This window comes from Lolium perenne, chromosome 1 (genome assembly GCF_019359855.2).
Source record: "Lolium perenne isolate Kyuss_39 chromosome 1, Kyuss_2.0, whole genome shotgun sequence".
Lineage (NCBI taxonomy): Eukaryota > Viridiplantae > Streptophyta > Magnoliopsida > Poales > Poaceae > Lolium > Lolium perenne.
Window position 1 is genome coordinate 79783097 of NC_067244.2, and position 18759 is coordinate 79801855.

The 18759-nt window shown below is 43.0% G+C and overlaps 2 protein-coding genes across 2 annotated transcripts; both read right to left on the reverse strand.

Annotated features, from left to right (window-relative positions):
* Window positions 1-334: 334 nt before the first annotated feature.
* On the reverse strand, window positions 335-892 carry LOC139832637 (uncharacterized). The gene has a single exon (XM_071822442.1). The coding sequence runs from the start codon at window positions 890-892 to the stop codon at window positions 335-337; it is 558 nt and encodes a 185-aa protein (XP_071678543.1).
* A 5020-nt stretch (window positions 893-5912) lies between these two features.
* On the reverse strand, window positions 5913-10543 carry LOC127294341 (putative zinc transporter At3g08650). Its single transcript, XM_051324142.2, has 6 exons — window positions 10268-10543; window positions 9482-10051; window positions 8487-8771; window positions 7203-7331; window positions 7007-7104; window positions 5913-6923 (listed from the first exon to the last, which is right to left on the reverse strand). The coding sequence occupies exons 2-6, from the start codon at window positions 9887-9889 to the stop codon at window positions 6110-6112; spliced, it is 1734 nt and encodes a 577-aa protein (XP_051180102.1). The 5' UTR covers window positions 9890-10051; window positions 10268-10543; the 3' UTR covers window positions 5913-6109.
* Window positions 10544-18759: the final 8216 nt, after the last annotated feature.

The window sequence follows — 18759 nt, forward strand, 5'->3', positions numbered from 1 at the left end:
TCTTGTATCGTGATTGCAGGGTTGCTTGAGAGGGATATCTTTGACCTCTTCCTCCCTGAGTTCGATAAACCTTAGGTGATTCACTTAAGGGAAAACTTGCTGCTGTTCTACAAACCTCTGCTCTTGGAGGCCCAACACTGTCTACAGGAATAGAAGCGTGCGTAGACATCACCGTCGCACGGGAGACGCGCTCGTGCGGCGCTTCCCTGTATCATTTCCCTTAATTAAATTCAACTGATCCCTCTAGATCAATTTAATTGATCTTCTCGGCTCAACGGTTTTCCAAAATAATTTACCTCCTACATAACTTTTTTTTTAGTTTTAAAATTTTCATTTAATCAACAGACAGAATACGGTTAGAATCCAGAGCATAGGCTTTGGTAACACGTTCTGGGAAGAGCAAATCCCAGACATACCTACCACCTACCTGCTGCACATAGGCATCACACTCATGAGCTACAACATTTTCCCCTCTTTTTACATGAATACAGATCCATTGTTGACAGCAAGAAGCTTCCACAACAAAATCTGAAAGGATGCTTCTAAGGTTGGAGAGCGATTCTCTTCCCTGATGCACAGCATTGACCACTTGGATGCAGTCCGATTCAAAGATGACAAGTCCATTTGTCCATTCTTTGGCCAGTTTCGCTCCTTCAAGAAGTGCAAAAGCTTCAGCTTCTTCTACACTATTACAACGTGGGATTGTGTTTCCAGCATCAACAATGATCTTCCCCAGATGGTCCCGGATGACAGCTCCAGTAGTACCCCTCTCATGTTCCTGAAGAAAGGATCCATCAACAGTAACCTTGATCCAACCCTGCGGAGGTGGATCCCATTTTACATCCTCTTTATTTTTTCCTCTTTTAACAGCCACCTCTTTAGGATTTCCCATATGAACAATTTTTTACCTTTCCTGTCATTTTCACTTGAGAGCAGAGAAGGATGTGGGTCAGCATTAAAATTATAAACATAAGAGACAAGGAACATGTGGGATTGTTCGATTGTTGCTTTCCCTTTGCCATGATAGATGTCATTTCTCAGGTGCCAGGCCCTCCACAGGAGCAAAAGAATGGACTGGTGCATATCCTTTTTAGATTTATCTAACATGATAAGGAGCCAATCTTGTCCAGTTCTTCTGAAATCTTCTTCTTTAGGAAGGTCCCAATACCTCCTACATAACTGGTGTGTACTTTATCCATTTTTTTCATTTTCATCAGTTTCCTCTATGGCGCTCCTTTCTTCTTATTGGTATCCAAACAAAAAGTGTTACTCTCATCCACTCCCCCGCCACACTCTCCTTCACAAGTCCTTGCCGTCTCAATTCCTCCGTCCACACATGACCTCAGCTCCCATCTCGTAGCGATGGCACCGTCCTTTCGCCCCCATTTACCAGTCCATGGACCTCTATAGTGTCGAGTCAGTGGAGCTCTTTTGACAATGTGATGGAGAAGGGAGGATGACGGAGCTTCGTGGCGAGAGGCACGGGGGCAAGTACTTTATCCGGTTGACACACATCTGTTGGAAGCGCGACTGGTACATACACGGTTGGGGTAAGTGTTGATTGAGTTGTTGCTGCTTCTACCATATACTAGCTAAGTGCCCGCGCGTTGCTGAGTGTAAAAGAAAATACTCAGCGGTACTTTAAGAATTATTCCATGAAACCATGGTTATACTACCTTGATATTGGTTTATAAGCCATTTACCTACTTTAAGAAAAACTTTAATCATTAATGTCAACAATAAAATATGAGATACATATCTCAAAAGTTATATACTTGAAACTTCCTTTGAATATCTATTCAATTTTTTTGTGGTATATATTTCATATTTTGTAGACCAAATTATTGGTCAAACGTTTCCTTAAAGTATGTGAAGGCCTAATAAACTGATACACAAGAAGTATATGCGATAGACCTGAGAAATGCATTCATAATGAAATTAATTGCATGCCTTTGTATATAGATAGTGAAAAAAATAAAGAATGGTAACCTTGATCACTGAATGTGAGATTGCACAAAATTTCTTAAAAATCCTCAGGAGGAATTCTTAGCTTAACTTGCAAGCTAAGCGATGTGCCTCTCCTATTTGCGCTAATATTTAGGATATTTTTTGTGAGATGACTTGCAGCTGCGCCGTGCAGCATACCTTTGGGGTGCACCGGCCAGGCAAAAGGCCACCATCGAGCAAATGTTGGTTTTGCCCCGGCCGATCATGGCCGCCGCCGTCCACTGTGTTTTTGCGTTGTGTCGTCCTCTCTGCTTATTAGTGCAGAGTAGTGTTACCCTAACATTTTTTTTCAGATGCATTTCCTTTTAGCATTTCCTTTTAGATCAGCCGAGCGTCCGCGTCCTTATATTTTATGTCGCTTGGATAGGTTCAGCGTGCGGTATTCATTCAATCGAATCAGCAGGCCAATCCAATTTGTGTTTAGCGATAAAGAGTCGCGACAAGCTGATCCGACTTTTCTAGCGAGGAAGATGACGGTTTCTTAGGCGTTGGATTTGGATGGGCTAGTCCTTACGTGCGTGGGTCAGTTTTGGGTTAGGTTTGCAACAGGATTGGGTCCTTGTACCATACGACACGGAGGGAGTATTTGAGCAGGACACAACCTCATCGACAGAACCTAGGCGAGAGCAAATATTCGATCTACGGTATAGATTACATTGGGCCTAGAAATAACACGTTTTGGCCCGTTTGTGACACCAGGCAGTCACCTATTGCAATTTAATAGTAAAGATATGGAGGTAATGACAGATTCATGTTCTTGTTGGATTCACCGCCATAGTCCATCGCATGCTCCAAGACGAGAAGTTTTTCTAGGGTCGTGGAGACCGCCAGAGTAGCAGGTGGAGGATTGCGGTGGTGACAAGCACCTTTCTTTAATGCAAGTAATGGACAATTCATCAAATTGCTTTGTGTGGCGTATGTTTTCGAGTACGACAATTAAACTGGAAAGAGAATGTATGAATCTAGCTCACCAACTTGCCGTCGTAGCCCTTTGACTTAAACGTCTCATATGCTCAATAGAATGTCCCAGTTTATTGTTATTGATCAGCCCTAGGCAACGGGTTATGTGCTAAGTTCCATTTGAGTGTATGTTTAATACAAGAGCGAATTTCATGAATCCCAATTTTAGTTCATATTATAACAGTTTGCCCCTATTTTTAAGTAAATTTTTGCAGGCACACAATTTTAAAATTAATTGGAAGCGCGACACCTAGATCAATGGGGAAGATGGCAAAACCTCCATGCCTGGTCAACCCCAGATTGTTAATTAAATGGCCCCAAGAGAACCTGAATCATGAGAAAGAAAAGATAGCAAACCCATGGAAACTAAGATTCCTAACATAAATAGACAAAGAAGCTCCACAATCGTAAGTTCAATTTAAATCCACAACTTGAGAAAGTATGAAATCCAAATTAGGTTGTAAATAGGGCTCATTTTCACTATCAACAAAGAATTCGTCTTTATGTTTCTCGAGTTTGGAGTCAAGTTTAAATATAACACCCTAGAAGTGGAATCATCCGAGTCATTCTTTGATTCCTAGTACTTCTGAAAGAAATTACGGTGATTGGCCTATATAGGGGTGGAAGCTGAGTGTGGATAATCATAAATAGCATGCATTCTTATTGGGAAACGCCAATATAGTAAGTAGGTATCCACGTCCAAAAAAAGATGTGGATAATAATATCTAGATCTTTTGCAACCAATAAGAGCATGTACAATAGTGATATCTTGCCGTGACACGTAAGATAAATGCTGAGGTGGATAAAAGAGAAAGTTAAAAAAGGCGTTGCCTTCTCTTAGTTAAGAGATGATTTCTAAGCATAATTTCTCTCACCACGTATTCAGAATGTTTGGTTATTAAAGATAAAACTAAAAAGATAATCAAGTGTACATCATGTTTCTTGTTATATCTAGATTACGTGGCAGGGTTAAGACAAGACGATCTTATCAGCCATTGCACATGCCCTAATAAAGTGGCATTGGATTTTGATGCCAATGCAGATACAGACACACTATCCATAGTTTAATTACCATGTATATATCCACACCCAACTATCTACTCTAGTAACCAAGCAAGTGGTGTGGAAGCTTCTATTGTTGTACAGGCATCAGCCTATTGTCATGTGTCATGTTCGTTGTCGACTTAGGGTGTGTTTGCATTGGGAATAAATTCGAACGGAATGGAACCATTTATCACCTAGCACTCATTCTTGCGTTTAGTAGTGGAGAAGGAATGGAACCAATACATACCCCTTCGATGCAGAATAAACTTGTTCCTCCAAATCGGTGGAATTTATTGCTTATCATCACCGTGAAACTCTCTCACATCTCTCACACGATAAAAAGAAAGATTCATCTCATCCCCACCCACCTAACCCTTGTCTCTCCCGGACTCCCCTCACCCCTCAAATCCTCGACATGTGGCAGCGCAAGGTGAGGAGCAGGCGGTGGTGGCATGGGAAGGGTAGTAGGTGGGCACCGCCGATTGATGCTACCAACCTCTTGCCATCACCTCACAGTGCCATCCTCTACTCCTTCCCGCCTAGCCCCCCCCCCCCCCCCCCCCCATTCTCTGGTGGATCTGAGTTATTATTTGTCCCATGATTAGCGAGAGAGTGTGGTACATACGAATTTTTATTTGTACTATTGTGTGTTAAAACGTACAAAATCTGAATACTTTAAGCACACAAACCATTTTCACTTAAATCTTAAGCTAAATTAATCCAAATGCACAACCTGATTTTTTTATATCATGTTTCTGTTATGATTATGAAGTATATTTGTTAATGCTTTTTGCAAAAAAAAAAGATGAAATGTTATTGAATTTAGATTAATATGGTTATATGTTGTATGAAAGAGGTGAGCTTAAGCCAATTCTAGCCATTTCAACTCCCCAACAAAGACGCAAATGAAATCATTTCATTCTTTTTTTTTGTCCAACCAAACACGAGGACGGAACCACGACTTTCCATTCCACTCATCCCAAAACCAGACACACCGTTAATGTTTTATCTAACATATTGTTGAGGTTGTAAATATTCATATTCCGGATTGAGCAAACATTCTGTTTGTATTTGAGTTTTAACATCCACTCAACATTTACATTTGATAGTATGTATCAGTATTAGTATCCACGTTTTGCTTGGAAAATATGTAAATTCAAGCCGGGAGAGCCCTAACCGATCCGTTTTATGTACTCCATCCAACTTTGTACTAAATTCCAGACACTTACTATGGATCTGAGTGGGTAGCAAATTTCAAAAGTAAACCGTATAACACGAAAGGTTTCATATCCCCTAAAATATGGAAATCGCTATATAAGTCAGCAAACAAGCTACAGTACATTGCTGGCATCTTATAACTGGAAATAGTATCCTAGTATATGATGGGATCCTATTGGACGTATTTCATAGAAAATGCTACGTCGATTGATTACTACAGTACCATGCAAGATGTAGGAAGACTTGACCACAGTTCTAAACACCACCACCAGCGCTAACGATTGTAGGTCTTCTTGTTTCTTTCTTTTTTTGAGATGTCTTTGTTCTGACTGTAGCGATTCTTGCATCCTTAGCATCTCCAGATTTGTGCGGACAACAGGCCTCGCGTATGCAGAGTGTTAAGTCTCGATTTAATTAAATGGGTCGATAATATAGGTTGTGCAGGTACTTACCGATGCTACTTTAAGACTTTGAGTATGGACTAAATACAGGGTCTAAAGGTCATGAAAAATCCAATCTGATGCTTGACTGAACTTACTGTTCCATCAGTTGTGGCCAGTCTCATTTTCAAAATGTTTGCGCCCATTAGGTCTTGATCAGTGTGAGGCGAAAGCGTTTTTTCACATTTGCAAACATCAGTTTTTCACATTTGCAAAGCCAGAGACTAGAGCACATTGTAAAGCTAAAATCCATCAAAGTAGCACGCCATTCCTTTTCTTTTTCTTTTGCGACGGTATAATTTACAAGACTACTCCAGGCTAATCATTCAGTCCAATGTCTGTTTTCCATTGATTACACTCAGCCTCAAGGCAATACCCTTACAGTTTGTTGTATTGTCGTTACATTGATGTTACATCTGTTCACATTTGACATCAACAGATCATGTGACCGCTTCTGGAGCCGAATTGCAGTAAGGAGTGTGCAAGCAGATGAATCTGGTGGACATCAAGCAAACAGAGGCGAAGCCAAAACCTACCAGGAGCCCGCAGACGCTCTTTCGAACGTCCAGCCGCAGTGAGCGTCTGAAAACACGGCCAAAGCTCGGGATCAGAGCCCCGCACGCCATGACCATCCAGTAGTCCAGTCCATTGTAGTCAATCTTCGCAAGGATTGCACTGATGGCAGCGCTTGGCCCTGCAAGCCCCGTCAGAGCCGCAGCTGCCAAGGCTCCTCGCCAGCTATCGGTGGCACCGTATACGCAGCTGGCAACAGCGGCACCACGTGGCAGACCATGAAGGGAGACTGGAAGAACCATGTAACGGCCTAGACCATATGCCTTGCGTGCCGCCACACCGAGCGCAAGCCCTTCAGCGTAAGCGTGTAGGAAAACAGAACCACAAGCAAGGAGTGACTGCAGTGTGAGGACACTGAGAGAGAAGCCAGAGGACGAAGTAATGACATTGACAGAAGATTTGTTGCGGTTAACAACCCTAAGGATGCTCGCTGCAGCGACATGGTAGAAGACCGAACCTCCTAGCAGGAAGAATAGGGTGGTAAAGAGACCCATCTTTGAGGACATCACAAGTTGTAATGGCCTCCACGAAGCAACACGGAAGGCAATGCCAGATGCTACGCCGGTAAGAAGAGGGTGTGGCATGCTGAAGGCAAGCGAGAATGCGACAAGTATAATTCCTCCGAAAAGTGGACCAAGTCCAAATACAAGTGACACCAAAAAACCTGATGCGTCTTCCGAGCTGTAGTCAGAAGAAATCAACAGCATCAGTTGAAAGTTATGGTCATCCAAGTAAGATCCTGAAAATATTAAGAGGTAACTCACCCCTGGCCCTCACTGAATCCCTGAAGCACAGTACCTAATGCTTCCATAAAAGCAACAGCAAGCGTTCCAGCAGAGGCTACTTGAGATGGAGTTGCTTCCTGCAAGTAACAAAGAACTACTCAGAACTGCAATATCGAATCATTCAAAAACAGCAAGTTCAATCATTTAGACTTTCTTGACAGCCAACATTAGTCACCTTAAAAGCATCAGGAAGAACTTCGGCAATAACAATCCATATCATGCATCCCGCAGCAAAACCAGTACAGAAAGGAAGCACCTTTTGAAATGCATCAGCACAAAGGAATGCAGGAACGGCGACAATCGGCTGTATATACCAAGGAAAATGACATAGGGTCATCAGCATTTAAAGAAAGAACATAACACCAGACTGTAACATGAAAGTTGAAATCAACTTGGAAAGCGATTGCATATAAGCATATGAGCATTTTGTTCAGAACTTAATAGCAATACTAAGAAAAAGTTGCACTTATAAACAGTAGTGGCAGTTCTTATTAAGAGAATAAAATGTGTTGTATAAATGGTGATTGTGATAAACATTTGAGATCCTTTGTGGCGCCATTTAGCTTATTGCATTCTTGCATGCTATTTCTCCAATTGCGCCTCTTTGAGATGTTTGATGATTGCTCAGTCTAATACAGAGCATTTCTCCACAAATTCTTGATTATAAATACTGGTTCTGTTTCAACCAAATGTTGATTTTCTTTTTGAATTGTACCAAATGTTAATTGTTGATTTGCCATTTATATTAGGCACGAGCTCAGAGAAACTTTGCGAGCTTCACAGATGGTTACTAATCTACTATGTAAAACACTTGCCTCCAAAAAAAACTGCACGATCCACAGCAAAGACAGCAAATTGCAAAAGGTTATGACATAAAACCACCCATGTTGCTAATACAGTACTCACCAATGAGCCTACCGCTATTATTTATTATCTACTTCTACAATTAAGAGAATTTGAGGTCACTGAAATTTAAAATCTTAGGCGAAAGCCAATCAATTTCCGTTTCATAAGTATGTAACTCAGTGGTGCATGACACCTTTACTTAGGGCCTCAGTCTTCCAGCACTTTGAAACACACATGCATAGACCAATATACTGTTTTGCACAAACATATAAGAATCCGCCCACACATTCATAAGTATGTAACTCTGTGGTGCATGACACCTTTACTTAGGGCCTCAGTCTTCCAGCACTTTGAAACACACATGCATAGACCAATTTACTGTTTTGCACAAACATATAAGAATCCGCCCACTCAATCAACACAAAAACAAACATACTGAAGGACTACAATGGTTAACTTCACACAAAAATCTCAGTTATAGCTCCAAACTACTGCAAGAATATCTAAGAAATTGATATGGATGATTTTGATTTGACTGAAGAATGAGGACGATACATTCATAAAATACTAACTTCATATTTCCATTGGACGACAGGAAAAAAGAAAAACGCACCTGTGGCAAAGATGTTATTATACTCCATAGCATTGCTTTTTGTGGGGATACACCCCTAGAAGATAGCAACATGCTTACAGCTAGGCCTTCAGGTACGTTGTGCACTGCTATAGCTATAGTAATTAGAAGACCTTGGGAGAGTCCCTTTGATCCAGCAAAGGATACACCCACACCAGAGCCCTCGCCAAAAGAATGGAGCGTCATTATTCCGACAACGAGAATAACTTTACTTGCATCAGCCCCTTTTATGTCCAGCATACTTACTTCTCCATGTTGCTCAAGAAGCTGTGGTCAACGGAATGATATAAGACAATATATCATCTAACAAAATATATAGCGGAGGGAATATATTGACTGATGGTGAAAACATAGCTACCAACCTAAGCTGATGTGATGCTGAATGTTGTTAACGTGGAAGTTTATTCAGTTGGAATTTCAGACCATCAAACTTGCATAATCATTCATACATTGATATTTAAGGTTTTTGGTAACCCAAATGATCTTACCAGTCTACCTTTTTAAGCAAGATCAGACTACAAGATCAGACTACATATGAGGGAAATTACTGGAGTAGACTGACATAGTGAGTACCATGCTCACATGAACTTATTGATTTTGTTAGTTTTTTCACTGAGACATCGGTTCACTTGACTAATGCACTTTCTTCAACTGGCTGAGCTTCAGACTTAACCCGGTAGCTAAAAAATTGTGGGCCCAAGACTATGTAGTAGGCTGCCACACTGCTAAACCATCCGTGCTGACAGATACTTGAACAGAAGAAAGCCATTTCAGGGTAAACTAAAGTGTTTTCTTTAGCTAGAGCAAACATAAAAGGTGCCATCTAAATGAACCTAAAAGCTGGGTGCATTTGGAGGACACTCATGGCTATTCTTTCGAGTATAAAGACTTTTTGTTGCTATCTGGAGATAAAATTACTTGATGTGTAAATGCTCAATGGTAGCAATAAAAGACAACGAGCAGGAAGCAAGATGTACCTTCTTGCAAAGCCAGATAAAGACCCCTCCACTCAAAATCCCAAAAACAACCCAGCTCCCACTGCCATACATCTGCCCTTCCTGCACAAGATCGAAACTTGCTGCCAACATCACCCCAGCCGCCATTCCATTGCAAAGGCCCGCCCATTGGGCCTCTAGCTCCAGGAAAAAGAACGGGAGTGATCCCAACCCGGTTGCCGCGGCCATCGCAAGTGTAGACCATGCGACCGTATACACAGACACCCTTCCACTTTTGAGCACATCCTGTCTACCAGCATCATCTAGCTTCACATCCGGCGCCTCCCGCGCTACCCGCACATCACCAATCTCAGTCTCGGCAATTGCCGACACTTCCCCTATGAGTAGGAAGAGCACGCAGACTAGAACCGCTCCGACTCTTCTGTCCATGGTTCCTTGTTTGTTCTGATATTCAGCAAGCGCCCAAGCCCTTGGCTAAAACAGGGCACTGGCCAGACTGCCAAACTCATGAAGTAGTCATCTCGCCAGCGGCCTCAGTGTAGACGCAAATTATTCACGATTCCTGCATGCAACTGCAGGAAAGCCCCAACCCTGCAAGCCCACATTTAACAGGGTTAGATACAGCAGTTCACGGATTGAAGAAACTAAGCAAAAAAAGACAAACTCAATCCCATGCGGCCATGCGCGACAAGATTCGGATCAGGCGCATCCAAGGCGACGCCCAACCCGCAGCACACAATCCAATCAGTTAATCCGGAAAAGATCCAAGCTTTACGCGAGAAGCTAATGCCAACATAAGCCAATTACCTCCCAAATCGTCCGCCGTTGCGCTCCCAAGAAACCCCCAATTCGACCGACGGAAAAGGGGCCCGACGAATTGGGGGAGGCGGTAAGCCGCCGGAACGGCGGGATTAGGTGAGGGTGGAATGGGTGAGATCTAATGGGGGAGGAACCCAACAGCGGCGGGGACGGAGGAGATATAGGGGGGCTGCGGCGCACGCGGGTTTGGGGTGGCGAAACCGGCGACTCCGTGACGGTCGGTCGCGGGGAGGAGATGTCAGATTGCGTCGAGCTGTGCTGAGAGCCTGAGACGGCACGCTTCGCACCGGCCCCGTACTGTTTCAGCGAGGAATTTGATGACTATAAAGTTGGTCATTCTTGTGATGAAATATCCCAAGTTGGTTGTTTGGTTCGACAATATTTATATCTAAGAACGTTTTTATAAATACAAAAAAATCCTTTAAAAATATTACAGTAATATGTTAACCCTAAAAAAAAGCTCCAACCCGGTAGCTTGCTAGAGCGCGAGGCCTTTGAGAGCATCTCTAGATATTGTAAACTTACCAAAACTCTAAAATAACCGCTACTTTTCAGTAAGGGATTTGGTAGAACTAGCTTTGTGCTCAATTAAGTCTTACGTTATTTGACCACATGTATGTGGTGAGCAACCTAAACAAACAAAAAAAAAGTCTTACGTTATTTGATTTGTATCGTGATTTGGATTAATTATGATTTGCGACATGCCTTGTAAATGAGATTTGATGAAATCATCTGAGTTAGTTCTCAGCCCGCTGAGAAATAGTCACACCATTTTTTTAGTAAACGTTCGGTTTCATCCGCCGATTAGATCCCGTAAAAGGACCCGATTCGGGAAAAAGAGTATGGGGCTTTGAAAATTAACTCTTAGAACAACCGGTTGTAGCTAAAGCTGGTTCCGCCCGTCGCGTGACCATCTTGTGTTGCTCGCATCTCTCTTCCCTTTGCACGCACCTTCATTTTCAACACTGACCTCCCGCACTGTAGCAACCCAGGACCAACTACTTCCCCACTGACCTTCCGCACGTGGCGAGGGCGCAACTTCTCCCTACCGACCTCTTGCACCAGGCTAGCGATCAGAGCGTCGCTCACATCTCGCCCACTCCAGGCAGGCAGCGAGGCCATCTTGTACTAGGAAAAATCAGCGGCAAGGGAGTCCCGCACCATGTTGCGCTCTCGTTTCTCCTCCCCGGCTCCGCTCGCCCGTGAGCGTTTGCCGCATCTTTCGTTGTAGGACAACATGACCGAAATAACTTTTTTTCGGTGAAAGTGTGGCCATTAAGGTCAATGATGACATTGGCCGATACTTCCAGATGAAAAAAGGTTTGAGGTAAGGGGATCCCCTTTCTCCAATGTTATTTAACATTGTGGCGGATATGCTTGCTATTATAATTGAGCGTGCGAAGGTTGATGGTCAGATTGAAGGGGTAGTACCTCATCTTGTGGATCATCTTGTGGATGGTGAATTATCTATCATTCAGTATGCCGATGACACAACTCTTTTTATGGAACACGATTTGGAAAAGGCTCGAAATCTGAAGTTAATTCTAACGGCATTCGAGCAATTGTTTGGTCTCAAAATTAATTTTCATAAAAGTGAATTGTTCTTTTTCGGTGAGGCCAATGACGATGCCAACCTCTACACTGACTTGTTCGGATGTGGTCTTGGCTCCTTTCCGATCAAATATCTTGGTATTCCGATTCATTATCGGAGACTAACGTTGGCGAAGTGGAAACTGATGTCTACGCACGCTTCTATTCCTGTAGACAGTGTTGGGCCTCCAAGAGCAGAGGTTTGTAGAACAGCAGCAAGTTTCTCTTAAGTGAATCACCCAAGGTTTATCGAACTCAGGAAGGTAGAGGTCAAAGATATCCCTCTCAAGCAACCCTGCAATTATGATACAAGAAGTTTCTTGTGTCCCCAACACACCTAATACACTTGTCAGATGTATAGGTGCACTAGTTCAGCGAAGAGATAGTAATATGCAAGTGATATGGATGAATATGAGTAGTAACTGCAATCTGAAATAAAAATGGCAGCAAGCGAACATGTAGCAGAACTTGTTGGAAACGGTGTTTCAATGCTTAGAAACAAGGCCTAGGGATCCTACTTTCACTAGTGGACACTCTCAACAATGATCACATAATAAAACTACTCTACAGTCTCTTGTTGGATAACAAACACCATTCATTGTGTAGGGCTACAAGAGCTCCCTCAAGCCGAAGTAAACAAGCTCCACAACATCCGGAGTTCATATTTAAATAACCTCTAGAGTGCATAATAGACCATTGCAATTTAGACCGAGTACTAACATAGCATACACACTGTCAAAAATAACTACTATACTAAACCTGAACAGATCCGATTTTTCTCAGATTTTTGGCTAATTTAGTTGCTTAAGCCGTTTGCTGACACGTGTATTTCGATGCATCCAGTTAGTTTCGTGTACACGTATGGGGACTTCCTGCTTTTTTAGATCGGATTTCCTGTGTCTGCCCTCCGATTTCGTTCCTTCCGTGCGTGTGTGGTTAGCCTTTTCATGCTGCTGCTGTGGGTCCGCGCTGTCTCGCCGCTGTTATGTTGTGTTTGACTCTGTTTTTCTCCGCTCCGCTCGCCTCCGGCCTTCCTTCCTTTTGGATTTCTCTGGAATGGTCCGCGTCGTCTACTCCGTTGGTTTCGCCTGCCGATGGAGGGCCTGCTAATCCTCCTTCTACCTCTCTTCACACTCACGGAGAGGCGGTCCATGGAGGGCTGCCCGCTTTTCCTGGCCGCCGCAGTGGTCGGCCGGCTGGTCGCGGCCGACTTGCCCCTCGATTGCCGCTGCGTACGGGCCGCTGTGCTGCGCGCCGGCGCCGGCGTCTTCGTCTTCTCCGCGGCATCTGGTCATTTGGGTACACGGGCTACTGCGGTGGATTCTTCTTCCTCTGGTATTACTCTTTCTTCCTGTCCAAATCGCTCTTTGCTTTCCCACGTTGCACGCTCTCTTCTCCTCCGCCCGTCCTCGGATCAATACTTCATTCTCTCTCTCCAAAATTGTCTGCAGCAGATCATCTCCGCGGACGGGCGGAAGACCGTCGCCATCCTCTTCCTCCCTCGCCACCTCCGGATCCCCGCCCATACATCTGCGAAAGGCCGGCACTATCCTCTTTCTCCTTCGCCACCAAGGGCGTCTCCAACGTCCAAAAAAATCCCCCACGCATCTCAAGTTCTCAAGTCAAGGCTGAAAGAAGGAAAAAAACCCCACGTTGATTCCAGGGCCGGAGCGGAGGATGGTGTTGGCGCAAGACAGCCGGAGGCCAACCTCCGAGGGGTGGTTGCCATCGATGGATCGATGTGTTGGTGCAGCGGTACTCGAACCCACCCGCACCAGGGCGAGGAGGACAGGCGGACGGGGAATAGTGCGGGGATGGGGCGATGCCATCCAGGCGGGCCTCAACCACGCCGCCCCGGCCGGGAGCTCCACCGGGATTGCGGCCAGGAGCGGACCAGGACTACGTCGCTCTCTACCTGGTCACCGTGAGGCCGATCTGTCCGCCATGGACTCCGTTGGGCCATTCTCCTCTCTGTTGGCGGCCTGAAGTTCTCTAGAGCGGCTGCTGCCTAACAATACCACGTCGGGCAGGAGAGCGGCCACGATGCCTCCCTTTTTCCTCTCTTCCTCCCCACCAACCACCGATTGATGCCGTTGCGCAGCGCCGACTCTGCTGTCATGCTCAACATCGTCTAGCCCGTCACTACTGATTAGAAGACAGTGGTACGTCAGCTGGCTCTTCTTGCAGATGGGTAGTTCATGGTTGATTCATAGATTCAACTACCTCCACTTGAGTATCAACTTGGACAGTTACTGATTGCTCTTTTTGCAGATGGGTATTACATGGTTGATTCATAGATTCAGCTACCTGCACTTGAGTATTAACTTGGACAGTTACTGGTTGATGCGAATTGGATTAGTTAATCGAGCATATACACTGTTGTTGATTGGAAATGTTTCTTACATTTTCATAGGTACAATTCATGTCGATCCATTTGCATCCACTACTATCTTTTAAGAACTCCACTTTATAATAGTTACATTCTACAGCGTGAATCTCTATATTTGCATGAAATAGATGTGAATCTGTATGGAGGATGCAGTAACTGTATGGCGCAGAATTGAGTTGCCGGTTCTGATTGTTTTGTTGAAGCTGCATTTACTGAATGATGGTCTATAATCTTGCTTATTTATATTGAGGGAAACAAGCCATCAACTACAAACTGGAAGGGAACTTCTGTTATGTTCTCCGAATTGCTATAAGTATAGATCTGTTCGTGCGGACAACCTTTGAAGTTCAGGGCTCGACGACCAAATTGCTATCAGTATAGATCTGTCCGTTCGGTCAACCTTTGCAGTTCAGGGCTCGATGACCGAATTGCTATAAGTATAGATCTTTCTGTGTGTCCAACCTTTGAACTTCAGGGCTTGACGACGCCGGGCACGATAGCACATGATCTTTTTTTTCTTATGTACCAATGGTTATTGACAGATTTGAGGTCGTGGCTTTCTTATTCCAGCATTATATCCTTTAGTTATCTGGCGATGTAGCACTTGATTTCGAAAATTAAAGCTTAGCAACTTCATAATTTTGAACCACGGTGGTGAACTAAGATATCTATCTTTGCCTTATAATGTTAACCTGTATATGCAGGGTACTAATGTTTATGATATCAATGAGTATCTAGATTCTCTGGCGGGACTATGATGTAACTTTAGGTATGTACAAGTATAATCTTCCGAATGTGCTTTTCATGATTATTTACTACAGTCTGCAGAGTTTTCCTGTTTGGTATAATATATGCATCACCATTCGGGTTTTGTTTTTGTTTTTAGGACGTAATGTTTAAATTATACTTCAGTTCCACTTTCATGACCAATTTGAGATGTATTCTTCAGGTGGTATAGTGAAATTAGTCAGCCCTGCAACTGAGTTATTAAACAGGTTATTCTTATGTCACTCCTGGAACTGTGCAACCAAACCAACTTATATACTGCTCCCTTAGAATTAATTCGTCACGATTGTATTTTCTTTTCATTTGGATCTAGAAAAAGACGATATCTTATTTTTTAGGTTCGTGCAAATTTATCCTATATAAACTTATACTGGATGTACTTATGTGTCATGTGAATGATCCATGGCACAAAATAGCTTTACGGTTCACTGAATTTTTTGTGAGATTGGCGCTAGACTGTCTAAAGAAACCTTTGAAAACAAATTGAAAAGGAGACATGAATTTCACAAAAGGTTCATCAGTGCTGCACCCATTATACAGCTGAAGTTAACATATTGAGGTGGCGACAGTTCTTGAGTTCGATTCGTTTTACCTTAGATGCTGTCATTGTCTGCTCAAATAGTGAGTACCAAAAATATTCTTTCTTTTCTTGGTCAAAGGAAATTGCATGATTGCCTATTTGGATTAGCTAGGTAAAGATTGTTGGGTCGATCATATTTCTTTGGCCATGCTGAAATTGATGGCACACAAGGTGCACATGCCAAGCATCTTGCTTGAGCTTTCTATGCAAAGTTATATCTTCTGCTAAAGTTCTGAGATATTCTAATGTGTTCTTGAGATGTGCTAGCTGTAATTTTTGGGCTTAATTTGTAGTCTAGGATGATACACCTTCGATTAAGACTGGACAATTGTCAAGAGTTCGATCAGGTGCTGCTCATCATCTCCTAGCCATTTCGTCTATGAATATATACACAGATGGATAATAATCTCCTAGCTACTGTTGCTCTTAATTTCTATGCTAGACTGACAATGTCATTGCTGCTTTTTTATTTTTGAGTGTTAAGAAATTCTCAGGTAACGCTATTTATGAATCTTTTTTTGTATCAAGAAAAGTTTCAGGGCACAAAATATGTCTTTATGGCTCCTGAATTTTTTTTGTTTTTGAATATTTTCCGTTAGCATACAACAGGCTAATACTTGATGCTCAAATTATGCAGTTTCGTACAGTCAAATTATGCAGCTTCGTACAGTCAACCTTTACCTTAGTGTCTTAAGGATTATCAAAACAGCTAATATTCTTATTGTGAAGATTTATATAAAAGGGTATGGTCTCTGTTCTTCATTAATAAAACATAACCATTTATACTAACATGTATTTAATCTCATAAAATCTTGACTGCTATCTGCTATACTGTTCATTTAGGCCTTGAGTTTGGATGGATTTTGTCTTTCTCCAAGTTTGTGGTTATAAACCTAGATCCTATAAGCCGCCAAGTAAGGGCACTTGCTTATTTTTGGGTTCATGGTCTGCTGGACCATTAAGGACTTCCCTCTCATAACTTCTACAAGCCTAACTGGTGCCTTCCAGATCTGATCCACACAACATCCTTTTGATCTTACTTCTCTGCAAATGGTATTTGATGCAGCTATCATTTTTGTTAAATTGTTGTTTTTTCTGCACCGGATAGTAGCGAGGTACACTCATTGCACCAAAAGATACAGAAAAAATCCCTAATTCTTAAAGCCCTTATAGAGATCGATGAGTAGAACATCGGATATATAAGGTACATTTGTGCTGAAAATTCGTTTCGGGATACTGTTCTTGAGGACATGGTATTCCTATTTTGGTGATGGAATGCTCATCATTATTTTTCTGTGCAACTAAGTTGGAACAGACTCTTTTGAAATTTACAAGAATTAATTCCATTTATATTTCTTGGCCTTTGGGTGAGTTTGTTTCATACAAGAAACTTCATTCTGGGTTGTGGTTTGGCACAAATTGTTTTCTTGCTCATTCACAAGTCAGCATGCTAGGTGATTCTAAGTTATTGCTGATATTGGAAGATTTACTCAAGCTATTGTACAATCGTGCACTTATATGATGTTGCAGTATTTTTTGTCAAGAGCTACTAAACTTGCGTCTTATTTTACGAGGTGCTGAGTTCTTCCTTGGATGGGATTGGCACCCAGCAGTTTAGCACTAGCCAGAAAGTTTTGGCGGGACAGTATTCTTAATGAGGGCGGCTTCGGATTATCTGAACACGAAACAACGACGACAGAAGACTACACTGCCTTTCCGATGCTGGCACTAGCTTTCTTTCAATTGCTTTGGGCAGAGCTTGCTCCAGTTCCAGCTCTCCCCGTATCAAGCAAAGAACTCGATCATCATCATTTTGTCTGCCGGCGAATATAACAATGCCAACCACTGACAGTTTGAAGACAGGGGAACACCGAGACCATCCGCCTTAGCATGCTAAAAATTTATATTCTTGCTAATTAGTTGAAGTATACAGTTCAGGAGATACTGCTTAGGCAACTCAATCCTATCTGCTATCAATGAGAAAGAATGTATGAATGTTAGTGTCTCTAGCCAATACTCTCTACGTGGATCTATCTTACCAACTATGTACTCAACTAGGAATATATAAATTAGTAACAAGTTTAAAATTAGCATGTTGAAGTTTTTTCGTAGTACATGAATTTTCGTTCAGTGTAAGATAAGGATATTACATAAATAAAGCTTCATGTCAATAATTACCACCCTCATATTACAGTGTAGGCGCGGCGTGCCGCCGCGCCCATTCATGCTAGTAGCTATGAAAGGGGGAATAGATCGCATCAATACTATCATAGTAATAGTTAACTTCATAATCTACAAGAGATTACAATCATAACCTACGCCAAGTACTACATGATGCACACACTGTCAACTTTACATCATGGAGGAGGAATAGACTACTTTAATAACATCACTAGAGTAGCACATAGATTAATAGTGATAAAAAGCTCATGATCACATAAAGATCACATGGGAGAGAGAGATGAACCACATAGCTACCGTAGAGCCCTCAGCCTCGGGGGAGAACTACTCTCTCCTCATCATGGGAGACAGCAACAGCGATGAAGATGGCAGTGGTGTCGATGGAGATGATTCCGGGGGCAATTCCCCGTCCCGGCGGCGTGCCGGAACAGAGACTTCTGTCCCCCGAAACTAGGTTTCGCGATGACGGCGGAGCCCCTGGAGTCTTTCTGGAGTTTCGTCAATCCTTGTCGGGTTTTTAGGTCACGAGGGATCTTATAGGCGAAGAGGTGGAGTCGGAGGGGCAACAGGGCTCCCTCACCACATGGCGGCGCGGCCAGGGTGGGACCTGCCCCCCCTATGGTGTGGGTCCCCCTTGGCCCTCCTCCGGCTCTCCTTCGGTGTTCTGGAACTTTCCGGGGAAAATAAGGCCTTGGGCTTTCGTTTCGTCGAATTCCGAGAATATTGCCCGAACAGCCTTTCTGGAACCAAAAACAACAGAAAACAGGAACTGGCACTGTGGCATCTTGTTAATAGGTTAGTTCCGGAAAATGCATAAAATCATTATAAAGTGTGAGCAAAACATGTAGGTATTGTCATAAAACTAGCATGGAACATCAGAAATTATAGATACGTTGGAGACGTATCAAGCATCCCCAAGCTTAGTTCCTACTCGCCCTCGAGTAGGTAAACGAT

Bases quoted from the DNA above. Each gene is read 5' to 3' on its own strand.
- LOC127294341 (XM_051324142.2), bottom strand. From the start codon at position 9,889: ATGGACAGAAGAGTCGGAGCGGTTCTAGTCTGCGTGCTCTTCCTACTC. The intron at 7,105-7,202 runs GTGACTAATGTT...TGTTACTTGCAG, and splicing joins TTCTTCCTGATGCTTTTAAG to GAAGCAACTCCATCTCAAGT. The intron at 6,924-7,006 runs GTGAGTTACCTC...TTCTGACTACAG, and splicing joins GGATTCAGTGAGGGCCAGGG to CTCGGAAGACGCATCAGGTT.
- LOC139832637 (XM_071822442.1), bottom strand. From the start codon at position 892: ATGGGAAATCCTAAAGAGGTGGCTGTTAAAAGAGGAAAAAATAAAGAG.